Source organism: Elephantulus edwardii, unplaced genomic scaffold, assembly GCF_000299155.1.
Source record: "Elephantulus edwardii isolate Elephantulus edwardi_28Jun2011 unplaced genomic scaffold, EleEdw1.0 scaffold00001, whole genome shotgun sequence".
In the NCBI taxonomy this organism is placed as follows: Eukaryota; Metazoa; Chordata; class Mammalia; order Macroscelidea; family Macroscelididae; genus Elephantulus; species Elephantulus edwardii.
Genome location: NW_006399751.1, coordinates 43,017,936 through 43,032,254, shown reverse-complemented (window position 1 = coordinate 43,032,254; position 14,319 = coordinate 43,017,936). Strand labels below are relative to the sequence as shown.

General features: G+C 38.4%; 1 protein-coding gene across 2 annotated transcripts in view; it reads right to left on the bottom strand.

The window, feature by feature from the left end:
- The window catches only part of CHN1 (chimerin 1), a 286,931-nt gene that overhangs the window by 47,662 nt on the left and 224,950 nt on the right, over positions 1–14,319 (bottom strand). For both annotated transcript variants that reach the window (XM_006878817.1, XM_006878816.1), the window contains exon 8: positions 3,318–3,402. In XM_006878817.1, the coding sequence (XP_006878879.1) occupies positions 3,318–3,402 (85 nt within the window). The remainder of the gene's footprint in view (positions 1–3,317; positions 3,403–14,319) is intronic.

The window sequence follows — 14,319 nt, the reverse complement described above, 5'->3', positions numbered from 1 at the left end:
TTATAATACCAAAGATATAATGCCAGAATTGTCTATAATACCAAATAAAGGAAAAAGAGAAGAAAAAGGAAAATAAAACCCCTTTTAATAGCCATTAATAAAAATCCTTACTAAACAAATTGTAATTTTGGGATTCTACAATGTGTTTATAATACAGAATCAAGCAGCAGTTAAAAAACAATTAGAGGGAAAAAAAACCAAAAAAAACAACAATTAGAGGGATGTATGTGTTAATGTGCCTACTAGATACGGCTGGGAATGATTTGACAATATATTGTTTGATGTGAAAAATAAAGGCAAATTTCAGAGCAAAAAAAATTATTCAGGATTGTGGCATTTTGCTAAAGATTACTCCTGTTTTCTGCAAACTGTTGACTCAATTCTTATGTAAATGTCTGTCTTTCTTTCAAAGAATATCTGATACACACTGCTACATTAGTTAAAGAGGAACTTTTATATTTGTGACAGCCATAAAATGTTTTATAAAACCACTGCAGAGTCTCTGATGATCAATGCTGTCTCATAAAGGGAGACTAGGCATTCTGAAGCCACTGCTGCCCCAGTAGACGAGCTGTGCTTTGGAACAAGCACACCACTTGTCTTTAAAAAACCACAACAATGTAAATGATCCATCAATTCTTTGTCTTCTACTTTGTTCCACTCCACTTTAAAGGCTCAACCATAGCTTTTCTAATGATGGGTACTCATCCTGATCCTGGGTAAGTACCAGCTATAAGAGTATGACTCCTTTATTTCTACCATTTGCAAACAGACATGTAAACAAGTTTGTTTATCTAAAGAAGAAAAGATTCAGACTGGAGTCTTAGCTGAGTTTCTGAAGTACTTGTCTAAGGCTGACAAAACAAAGTCCTCAAAACTGAGTGGCTCATAAGAATAGAAATCTGTCTCGCAGTTCTCAAGGTTGAGAGTTCAAGAGCAGGGTGTCATCCACATTGATTCCTCCTGAGGCACTAAGAGAAGGTGTCCAATGCCTCTTTCCTAGTTTCTCTCTAGGTGTTTCTACTTTGCAGCTGCATCATCCTGCCTCTGTCTCTATGTGTCTCTTCTCTTTTGCAAAATACCACAGAAATTTGAGGTTAGGACCCATCCTACTCAGGTGCGACGTCAAGTTAGCTTAACTTCAAAGACCCTTTTCCCAAACATGGTCACATTCACAGGTGATGGGCGTTAGGGCTTCAACATGTCTTTTGAAGTGACACACAAACACAAAGTCAATACTTTGAGAACTATTAGTCCTTGAATAGGCTTAGTTAGTAATGTGTGCCTGGAAGCTGACACCATTTCCTAGTGCTAACAGAGCTCTGGTGGCAGTCCACAGCATGCAGGGCTGCTAACCAAAAGGCCATGCGCATGTGGTAGTGTGAGCCACCAGTTAATCTCAGGAAGAAAGAAGGGCAGTCTCCTGTAATGATCTACAGCCTCAGAAACTGAATGGACGGTGGGCCGCTGTGAGATGGAACGGACTGGGTGGCAGTGAGGGAGTGAGTCATCGTGAGGGACTTCAAGAACGAAGACTGACTTGGAACATCTACATGCCATGTGTACCACATGCTGCCTTTTGTTTTTAATGGCACAACAGTCTTTACTGGTGGCTACTGAGAGAGTCAGGGCAGGCTATGGGTTGCAGGCAACTCGATGGCACACAGTAAGAACAACACAGAGAGAAAGGGAACATGATAGCTCCTGCTTCCGGGGTAGCATCCTGAGTCTTCGGCCATGAACTTCAAAGGCTATGTGTTGCTTTTTAAAGAAAATGCCATACAGAAATAAGAAACACCAGAACCAAGAATTTTTTACCAAATAACGGACAATCAAAAAAATTCCACTTAAAAATAATACTACAAAATAAATTAAGATTTTTGTGGTAGTGAAGATGGCAGGACTATCGCAGTTACTATTTGAAAATCTTTTATTCTTACTATACTTTCATAATTACTTTCATAATTTAAATTTCACTTTAAAAGGCATGTATAAAATGTTAGAATCTACCAGCTGCTCCATAGGAGAAGATGGGCAATCTCCTTTTGTGCGCTTAACTGCCTCCAAAAATCCACTGTAGGTCAGCTGTGGGTTGGTTCCAACTCAGTGGCACATAACAATAATACAACATAATTTAACTGGAGGTAGCTCTGGCAGCAGAGGCTGTAGAGTGTTATGCTGCTAATCCAAAGGTCACAACTCCGGTGGTTTGAATCCACTAGCAGCTCTGTCCAACAAGGAGGGGTAAGCTCCTTCCATGTGGTATATAGCTTCAGAAATCTAATGGAGGATTGGTTATGAATTGGTACCAATTGATAGCAATGAGTTAAATGGAATTTAACTAGTAGAAAGAAATCTACACCTTTAAGATTGAAATTATTGTTTTTAAGCTTATGCCAGAATTTACAGTAATAGAAACAGTACCAGTATAGCTGTTCTACCTAAAACAATCCTCAAAACTCAAACTCATGGCCCCCGAGCTGGTTCTGATTCACAGAGACCCTCCTTCCGGTTTCTGCGGCTGTAAATCCTGACGGGTGGGCCTGGGGTGGGGTACCGCCCGTATTTCACCACAGAACTGCTGGTGGATCTGAACCACGCGAGACCCTCAGCCTTTGGGTTAGCAGCTCGACATGATGCAAGACTCTGGCACCAGAACGCTCGTCTACTGAAATGAATTTCCCATGATGTCCAAAATGACTATCCTACTGGTAGTGAAAAGAAATCCCTGAATTTGTTATTTACTTGTGTGAAAATCTTAAAACTTTTACCATGATCAGGTTGTACAAAAGGGCTTGGTATATTCAAGGTTTCAAAGTGTCATGAAGAATATACTAATGACTAAGTAGTTTTCCAGTATTTAATCTACATCTCTGAAGACAAACGCACAGAATTTTTTTTAAAGCTTCAATTCCATTTCATATAAATTTAGTAAGAACAATTCAGCCTAACAAGTTTTCTTTAAAATTCAGTTTCCAAGGCAACAATCAGAGATTGCTGTATGCTGCTTTCTTAAAAAAAAAAAAAAAAAGCTTTTTATAAATTTAGTCACTGCAACACCAAAGGCAGGTGATAAATGTAACTGCTTTGCTTTTATCATCTCTAATCAGATTTTTTTAACAAGTTGACCTCTCTTGTTAATGGGCTAATTCCAGCTCTCTTATCTGCTTTCACTAAGTGCAAGGAGGCTAAGGGCTGACGCAGTGAACAGATTTTATAAATGGAGGGTTGAGAATGATCTAGCCCATTGCATGTGAATAGTAAGAACACGCCTGGATCCAGCCCATCACATACATGAGACAAGGGAGGGCTCTTACCTGCACATTTCACTCCCTGAGCAATGAGACCCCACATAAAATTGGCACAGTATTCACACCAGTGTGGCCCTCTAAATGTATGGACCTGAAAAAGAGAAGAGGTAAAGTGGAGAAGGGAAATACAGGGATTTGTGTTCTAGCAAAACAGAAACACAAATGTCAAAGTCATACTAAGTACTGAGGAGACAACCCGGTTGTATTTAGAAAAACCTTGGTTGAGTAGAATTGACAAGTAGTTGAGAAAACCTTTTTTTCAGCTTTATTTCCTCTTTGCTACAGAAACAGTAATAAATGGAACTAATACTCTCCAATTTACTTTTGAAAACCTATTTTACAGCAGAGTTTTCCAACTGGTTTCCTCAGGCCATAAAACAGCACCATTTGTGTGGGGTATACATACTGAGATCGACTTGTATCAAGACATAAAGAAAGGTAGAAGCAACATAGAGCATATCTTGCTTGGGTCCTGTAAGATTCTTTCAAATGGAGCATCTTCTGTGCTTCATAAATGGGTGCTTAATGCCTGGTTACAACTGAATCATCAAAAAAAGAGAACTCACTTCTGTTCAAAATAATTGTGTAGTTATTATATTAACAAGGAGAATAAATATATTTTAGGACTGACAAAAATATCATAGAAACTATTTGAATATATTAATTATTCATGAATCTTTCTAGCCCATAAAGCCTTCACTGCATTTGTCCCTGAGACAGAAATTCCCAAAGAAAATATTCAAAGGCTAATATATTTACTTTTATGTACATATTACAATCAATTAAGCAGGGTTTATCAGAATTCACAATAGTACTATTGGCCAAAATATCCATATAAGGATGGAATGGCTAACCTAGGTTTCATTCCAACTGGGTAATTACTTGTGATTCTGACCACTGCCAAGTAAGCTTGAGTACAAAATGTTATGTTGATTTTGAAAAGTAAGCCATAATCCCTTCTATGTCTTTTATAGAAAATCATCAGGAATGTAGACATAGTTGCTTCTGGGTTTTTAATGATGTTCAGAGCCTGTAAACAGAAAGCATTTCCTGGAGTTCCAGAGGCTAGGTCCAAGATCAGCATTTAGAAAACTAGTGAGGGCTTTGCCTTGGTTCCCCCAGAGGGAATGAAATAGGTAAAGTATGCACTCTGTTGGGTCTCAGTGAAGTAGACAGCACTGACTCACAAAGAATGAGTTATATAATCATGAAATAGCTATAGAATCAGGTCACTAAACTTTTCTTCCTGATGCCTCTGGGAAGACCCCAAAGTCCAAATTTTTTTGTAAGCTGTCTAAGCGTACACATTCATCTCAGAGAGCAATCTTTAAGAAACTGTTACTTAGGTATTTCATATCTTGCTAAATTTATTGGTATCCTCAGTCATTTGGGGCTGATTATTTTTTAAAACAACTTACAATGTCACTTAAGTAGCTTTCTGAAGGAAACTAGAAGTTTACTATCCACCTATTTACACAGAATTTTAGTGTTCCCTTTTGCATTTTTCTATCCAAAATTTGTATTTAAGTTTCTTTTGCTTTTTAACCTCTATGACTGTGAGCTATATTTATTAAAATATAAACGTTGTATGGTACAGCAACAGACACACAGATCAATGGAAAAGAATTGAGAACCCAGAAACAGCTCATCTACCTATGGTCAACTGATCTTTTTTTTTTTAATTGCTCTTTGACAAGGAGAGGAAATCAGGTAAGTGGGGAAATGACACTCTCTAACAAACTGTATTGACAATATTGGAAAACTATCTGTAGAAAACTTAAGATCCTCATCTCACATCATATACAAAGAGCAACCATCTAGGTGGATCAGGGCCCTAAAGTGAAACAAAAGACTATAAAATTCATCAAAGAAAAGCTAAGAACTCTAGAAGCCATAATCCACAACATAAACAGTCTTCCAAACACAATTAAAAAACAAAAACAAAAACAAAAACAAAAAAACTCCTACAACCAGGAGAGAAAAAAAAATAGATAAATAAGACTTTCTAAGAATCAAATCCTTATGAACATAAAAAAAAAAAAAAAACTTCTCCAAGAGTAAGAAGGAAACCCACAGACTGGGAAAAAAATATTTGGCAATGACATATCTGATAAGTGACTTATGGGCACATTCAGATGGCAAACACATGAAGAAATGTTAAAAATCCCTAGTTTTGAGAGAGCTACAAATAAAAACAACTATGAAATATCATCTCACTAATATCACCTCAACAGTAGCAAATTTCAACAGGCCAGCAAACAACAAATGCTGGTGAGGTTGTGGACAGACTGGAACTCTTATTCACTGTTGGTGGGAGTATAAAATAGTACAAACACTAGGGAAGGTGGTCTAGCACTTTCTCACATAGTTGGAAATAGAAATACCATTTGACCTAGCAAGTTCACTACTGGGAATATACCCTAAAGAAACCAGAGCTGTGACTCAACAGCTGTATGCACACACATGCTTACTGCTGTGTTACTCACAATAGCAAAGAGATGGAAGCAACTCAAGTGCCTATCAACAAATGAATGGATAAAAAAACCTACAGTACATTCATACAATGGCATATATTACACAGCACTGAAAAACAAAGAACTCGTAAAACATTACACAACATAGGGGAGCCTAGAGGACATTATGTTGAGTGAAATATCTGTCACAAAAGGATAAATACTGTATAATACTGCTGCTATAAAATAGGACAGACATGGAGAGGGGTTGGGGAGAGAATGGAATAAAGTGGATAATGAACACTGCATTAGACCTGTGAGTGGAACTGTATGAAAGGAATATATGATTAGGTATTATATGTATGACAATAATCTGGAACAAAGGGTGCACTGCAGGGAGGGCTGGGGGAAGAAAATGTGCAACAATGACAAAATAAAACATTTCTATGTTTTAAAAAATGACAAATAGGAGCTTCTTTGTAATATGCATCACCATTTGGAGATGATGAAGCCAGATTGCTCTTCAGAGGCAGGGATTCTGAAGCTCCATCTGACAAATGTTGGGCATTTTGCAAGAAGGAACCAATTCTTGAAGCGGGGCATCATTCTTGGGAGGGTGGAGAGACAGCATAAAAGAGGGAAACCCTCGATGAGGTGGATTTATTAAATGACTGGGGTAATGGAGGTGGGTATATGAAAAGCCAATTAAGGTTAGCTCAGGGTTAGAGCAGGGTTCAAAGCTGTTGTACACAGGGTCGCGATGAGTTGCAAACAACTTGATGGTACATAACAACAACAACAACAACAACAACAATAGAATTACAGTAAAGATGCTTATAGTTTGTGTTCCTCCCCCCCGCCCCCCACTCCTGTTGTTTATTGCCATCAAGTCGAGCACAACTCATACCAGAGAAAAAAGACCTGAAGCCTTTCTATAACTATCGTTATTTCTCTAAGTTCAGGGAGTTTCCAGAGGCATGTTGTTTAGTAATTGAATGCCACTTCATCTACTCCTAGGAGGTCATAAAACCAGAGACTTCATTTATTATACTTCTATTCATTCGTAAGACAATTATTAAGTGATGAGATGCACAGAGAGAAACCTACATGGGCTCTAGGAGTTCACAGTAGGCTTCTCCCATTAAATACAGTGTAAAAGTTCTCTAATGAGTGTTTGTAAAAGGTGAGGGAAGCTGGGCTGTGCAGGTTAAGAGGTAACCAGTGGTGTAGAACTTATTGAATGGGAACTGGTTTTGTCTGACATAATTTCACCAAAATTACAAGACTGAAAAAGAAGACGTAAGAACCCAAGTGAAGTCTTGTCAAAGAGCTGGGTCAGTCAGGTGAGTCTGAACCGGATTACAAGACTGGAATGGGTATAGTATGTGTTGGTGGTGGTGCTATGGGGTATGTACACTGAGTAGGGTTATTTCAGGCAAATGGAAGGCACAGAGACCTGAGAGAAACAATGGGGTGTTTGAAGACCTGCAAGGAATTCAGTATGGGTGATGCTGGGGGTGACAAGGCAGAGACAGAGACAAAGACTGTGTTCCTTGCGCAATCTGGGCTACTGATGGTTTCTAGGGAAAGACTCAAGTCTGGAGGAAGAGGGAGTAGATGGGATGTAACAGATGAAGTGAACCTGAACTTGGGTACTGGTAATCTAGAGTAACTGAGAGAAAGGGATAAAATTATTTAGAAGCCAGAATCGAAGCTTGACAATGAATTTAACCAGGCAGGTGCAAGAGAGAAGAACTTAACTCACATGGCCTTTAAACGAAAGTTTTTGGTTGGATTTTTAAAAAATTTTTATTTTACTACTAGTTTATTTACAAAATTCAAATACAAATTTGAACAAATTCAATTTCCCTCACTCCCCAATCAAATTGTACAACCCAATGATTAATTCCCCCTTCCCCCTACACATCCACATCCCTCTGCTTCCAGCCTCTCCTACCCCTCCTGGATCCTTATACTCATTTTACAATAATGGTTTTATACAATATTTATCCTTATGTGACTGAGTTAGTTCACTCATAATGCTCTGCAGTCCCTCCCACGTTAGGTAATAATTTATACAGTTATTGCTCCTGAGTGCTGCATAGTATTCCATTGTGTGAATGTACCATCATTTCTCAATCCATTCATTTGTGGTAGGACATTTAAGTTGTTTCCAGGTTCTTGCAATGGTGAATAATGTTGCTGTGAACACTGGTGTACAAATCTAAGTTTGTGCCTCAGTTCTCATATTCTCAGGGTATATTCCAAGCAGTGGAATATATAGTCATATGGAATTTCTATGTTCAGCTTTTTGAGGAAGCACCAAACTGCCTTACAGAATAGTTGCACCATTTTACAATACCACCAACAATGTATGAGTGCCTTTCTCGCCACATCCTCTCCAGCATCTATTACTTGCTGCCCTGTTAAACTTTGCCACTGTTACTGGAGTGAGATAGTACCTCATTGTGGTTTTTATTTGCATCTGTCTTATTGTCAGTGATTTGGACCATTTCTTCATGTGTCTGTTTGCCATTCGAATATCTTCCTCTGTGAAAATTCTTTTCATGTCTTTTGCCCATTTTCTAATTGGGTTATCAGACTTTTTCTTGTGGAGTCCCAGGAGTATTCTGTAAACTTTTGTTATAAGACTCTTGTCTGAGATGGAATTACCAAATGTTTGTTCCCAGTCTGTAGGTTTTCTTTTCACCCTTTTGGAAAAAGTTTTTGATGTGCAAATGACCTCAGATTTTTGTTCTCATGAGTTTGTGTTTTTAGTTTCTCTGTCTTGTCCCAAGCTGTCAGCCTTTTCCTCCTTCCTATTCACTTCCTCTCCACTTTTTAGTCACTGCTTTTTAGTTGTGGACTAGGAAATTTGATAATACAGGTTTGCTAGCTCTGAATGTAAATAAAAATTTGTGTCATCTAGCTTCCTGTTTGAAGGTCTTTTTATAAAAGCATCAAGTCCAATTAATCATTAGTTAGTGTTTCTCAGAAGCAGAAATCAACCCATGTTTGGTGTTTACTGTATGAACTTAAAGACATACACTGGCTTTGTGAAGTGAGAAAGTCATCGGTTACTCTGTAAATACCACCATTCTTTTCCTTACTTAATCAAAGAACTATCAATTGGAAAAGAGTTTCTTTGCAAAAGGCATTTTGGCAGCAATATAGGTCCAAAGAGCAATTACCTCCAGTAACTACATTATGAGGGATAGTGCCAAGAAGTTGGCCACAAATATTTTTTTCTGGGTCATCCCCAGAACTTCTGGTACTTTTTGACAAATCAAAGTGACAAAGACCATGTTATGACTAGCATGTCCCTCTATGAATAGAGGGAATAAACACCTCGTTTTAAAGCAATCTTTTCTCCTGAGAATTTGGAAAGCAGCCTTAATTGACATGACGTTTGAGATTCTTCTTCCCCTGTGCACACTGGCAAAGATGGAGTGAATTAATGGCTCTCCGGCAGAATCTCATCACAGAGATGGGAATGGGGAGAAGCAAGGCAGGCTGAAAGCACTGACAGAGTTGGGAAACGGGGCTGCTCGGGAGGTCATCAGACACAGGCCAAGTGTCACATGTCTTCTGGACACTGACTAGGTTAACAACTGAAGCCTTTCTTACTTGTACCTCCTGCTGTACTGATCAAAAGTTTAATATGCTGAAACGAGTACTTCCGGTTCTCATTATGATTCTAGCATTTACACCTTTGGCCATAGTGACAACAGAAAGAGCAGAACAGAAATCCGTGTGATGAGACGAAGAACTCAGTGTATCTTCATTAGCCTTCTCAATCTAATATCCTACTTTGGAAACGAGCAAGCAGACAAGCCAAGGAGCACGTGTGCACTGCCTGGCACAAACATAATCCATGCTGGAGGTGATGAGAATATTACAGGAGATGGCATTATGTTCAGGAAGGCGGCAATGACATTTCAGTGGAAGCTCTTGATTTGGGAGGCTCTGATGAGTCAATTCTACAGCAAGCCACTGGGTAATGAAGGCAGAGAACAGATGATCAGAATCAAAATGAAAAGAATGTAGGTAGGCAGGCAGCTGGGCAGGAAAGCCTTCTTGGTTTTTTTCCCCTCATTTTTATTCTTGGCAAGGAGAATATTTTAAGTGCCCAATTTTAGCTTCCCCAAGATAGTCACAACACTTTTGATCCAAAAGATCTGAAGTTTAGAATTTCAGCTCTAGCTTTGCCACTTCAGTCTGAACACTCTGATTTATAGTATTAAGGTATGAAAAGGTAATGTGTGACACTGACTCTGCTCATTAGCAGAAAATACTGAGATTTGGTAAGGAGGGCCTGCAAAACGTGGAGGAAGAAAGGTACTAAAAATGGGGTAATCTTTAGTCTTGAGACCTGTGCTTCAGTTAAATCTAGTACAAACGAATAGTGCCCTTACATTCTTGAGGAAAATTCTCCAGCAATAGTGTGAGTTTTGGTCCAGGCAAGGCATCAGGACTAACCTTATGTTAGACTGTGCCTCTTTTCCTGATGGAATGACTATGCTATGTTATGTTATGATCGACAACAAAAACAATACAAAAAACTTCAAACTGACTGTCGAGTTGAAACTGACCCGTCACTGACACTCGTAGGTTTTCTGAAGCTATCAACTGCACAGCAGGAGACTGGCCATCTTTCTCCTTTGGAGCCATGGTGAATTTGAACTGAGAGATGTTGCCTTTGAGTCAGCAACACAACTCCCGGTGGACATCACCACTAGAGCTCCCTGGTGACCACAGCAGAAAAGGCCAAAGACCTATGATCCAAAAACTTGTCAAAACATAGCATTAGGCGATGGTTTAGATCTGCTGTTCACAGGGTAGTTATAAGTCATAGGTGTCCTGACAATAACAACAACAACAACAACAACAACAACAACAACAACTTTTCAAGAGTGAGAAAAGTATTCTCAACTGAGAAAGATAAAGAAAATTTTACTACACATCCACTAGCAATATCAGAAATAAATAATGTTCCTACTGACATGAAAAATAACTACAGGTAAAAGAGATTTCTTAACTGTCAATATATTGTGAACATTAGTATGTTGAGCATATGTGAGCAGCAGAATGTTGTCTGACACAGAGTGGGAAAATGACCTCTCCGATTGGAAACCCAAACCCACACCATTGATTGGATTCTGACTGAAATACAGGACAGAACTGCCCCACAGGGTCAGTAGGTGGTAAATTTTATGGAAGCAGATGGACTCCTCTTTGTCCTACGCGGCATGTTGGTGGGTTCAGATCATCAGCCTCTGGGATAGCAGCTGCGTCCTTTGACTACAGCTTTTCCTTCAGGTTGGAAGGCACTCCCAATTAGACTGAAGAGGAGCTGCCTCCTGAGAGTCTATCTCAATGACACAGGCATAGTAAAGCTCCTTAGAGCTTTATTTGCCAACATGGCATAATCCAAAATATCTATTAATAAAAGGAAAACAGAGAGTAGGAAATAGCAATCAAGGGTTTCAGACGGTGTCAAGAATGAAATGGAATGTAAAAAGATTTTCTAGGCATTAGTGAGGTGAAATAGCATGCCATTTAGAATTGGACAGTCATGAGGTCTATTTTGTTGGGATTGAGAAACTGAAGAGGAATGATGGCATATTCATGGTCAAAAAAAGAACAGTTCAGTCATTATGGAAAATAGGTGGGCAATTCCTTAAAAGGTTGAAAATAACAATACCATGGAGCCCAACACTTTTATTTGTAGGTGTATATCCTAAGGAGATCAGGGCTGCAATGAGAATTGATATATGCATATCTATATTGTAGCTGTGGAGTTTATTGTTCAAAATGACTTTCCTTGCCAGTGAATCTGACTTTGCATGTGGACGGGTGGGAATGTGTGATTAGGATGTTTATCCACAGTCTATCCACGAGGGGACTGGCTAGTTTCACCAATCCACAGGGGAACTGGCTAAACTCATCAATCCACAAGGCAACTGGCTAGTCTCGCCATTAAATTGAGTGGGTCCATCATCAGAAGGAAGGATTTCACCACCAGAAAAGAGCAAGCAAGAGAATGCTACTCGTCTTAAAGGACCAGAACAACAGCCACAGCAGCTGAAGCTGAGGACCAGAAACCTATCAAGAGACGGAGATCAACCTGAGACTGTTATCTCTGCCCCCTCCCCCCAATAGCTAAGAGCCTTTGCTCAATTTGTTGAACAAGTGGAGGGGAATGGGGGGAAAGAGAAAAAAAGAGAGAGAGATGGGGGGGGGAGAGAGAGCGAGAGACACACACACACTTCCCTAATACGGTTCTGTGTTGTCTGTGAGCTTTCACCCTGGATTCTGGATCAGTAAAGCAGTTAAGATGGGTGTTGAAAAGAGTAGAAAGAGGTTTAGGAGCACAGGGGACATGTCTAACTTCATGGTAATTGCTTTTGTATTGCTGATGTTGTTGCCAGGGACAGTTGCCCTTTGTGAAATTGATAAAGGTCAGTTATGGCCATTTCTACATCACCCGTGTTCTTTTAAGAGCACCTTTATTTACAATAGCAAAGAAATGGAAACAACCCAAATGTCCATCAGTGGACAAAAGGTTAAAGATACAGTACATTTACACAATGGAGTATCATGCAATGCTAAACAACGATAAAGAATTCAAGAAACAATTTATGGACATATCAAGAGGAAATTATACAGAGTCAACAAGTCAATCACAAAAGGACAATTATTGTATATAAGCTAAGAAATGGTTAATCCACAGATAAGTCATTCTTGGATGGTTCCCAGGGACGGGAAGTAGGGGGAAAGAAGAGTAAATGAATAAACATATAGCATATTTCAAGATCTGTCCTGAAGTACAACACTGTAATAGGACAATATTCACATACCTACAAGGAAGACAAGTTACTGTCTATCGTTCACATTTATGTACTAGTCACTAAGACCAAAGATGATGAAAATGCAGATTTTTAACAAATTCTGTGGTCTAAAACGGATTATACATGCAGATGCAGCGGTAAATTACTGGTGATTGTAATGGGAAAGTTGGAAGAAGTATTAATATTTGAAAAATATCTTCTACCTTGGTGGTAGAAACAAGGTAAAAAAATTGCATGACAGCACTCTGTTAAGATTCAAGCACTGAAAATACCTTTTCAACAACATAAATGGTATATATACAGATTGAGCTCATCACATGCAAAATAGAGGAATCAAATAGGAATCACATAAGCATTACTAATAGAAATAAACAGGAATCATTTGTGGAAAGAGACTATCATCAATCAGAACCAGGGATCAACTATGGAACAGACTAATGCTCATATGCAAGTTCAAGGTGAAGCTGAAGAAAATGAAAATAAGTTTATGAGAGTCAACATTAAAAAATTCTTGAGTATATTCTACTGAAATTTAGAGACCATCTCAAGAATAAATACCTCAAGCACTGAACCCCAATGACCAAAGCCCAAGAAATTTTTTTGGATAACACCAGGAATGTCATACAAAGGCTATAAAAGATCATGAAAAGATAGGAAAGAAAAGACCCTAACAAATATCAGAAGAAACTTTGAGCCTTATGTTTGAATGTAGAACAGCTAAAGTGAAAAGAGGAAATAAAATGCAAGAGTGGAACAGAGGGTTTCAAAGGGAAGCTTAAGAAGACAAAGTATAATAAACTGTGAAAAGACCTGAAGTCAGTAAATAAAAAAAGAATATAGTGATCATTTCTCAAGTTGAAAGAACTGAAGAGAACAATGAAGCCTCAAATTGCAATAATGAAAAATTCTATGGGTAAAAACACAAGAAATCACAGAAGATTAAAAAAAAAAAAAGGATGGCAGGAATACAGTCACTGTACCAAAAAGAACTGGTTGATATTTAACTATTCCAAGAGAGAGGGTATGATCAAGAACCAATGGTATTAAAGGAAGATGTTCAAGCTTCACTGAAGGCACTAGTGAAAAAGAAGGCCCCAGGAATTGGTGGAATACCAACTGAGATGTTTAACAAAAAGATGCCACACACACACACACACACACACACACACACACACACACACACACACGCCCCCCAAACCCAAAACAAAAATAAATAAATTAACTCTTTTGTGAACGTTTAAAAAAAAAAGATGCAACACTAGAAACAATCACTGTCCTATGTCAAGAATTTGGAATACAGTTAACTGGTCAACAAACAGAATGTAATATTTGTGCCCATGTCAAAGAAAGGTAATCCTACAGAATGTGAGAATTATCAAACAATATCATTATTACCACACACAAGCAAAATTTTGCTAAGGATAATTTTTTGAGGATGTCTATTTATTTAGATCTTTAAAAATTTTTTCAACAATGTTCAGTAACTTTCAAAGTGTAAGATTTATATTTATTATCCTAAGTATACAAAGTTCCTATGTTCAGCTTTTAGAGGAAATGCCAAACTGTCTTTCAGAGTGACTGTACCATTTTACAACAATGTATAAGAGTTCCTATCTCTCCACATCCTCTCCAACATTTATTGAGTCCTATTTGGCAGCATCAGGATGGATGGTGAAGAGATTGAGATTGTTCACAGCTTTAGTC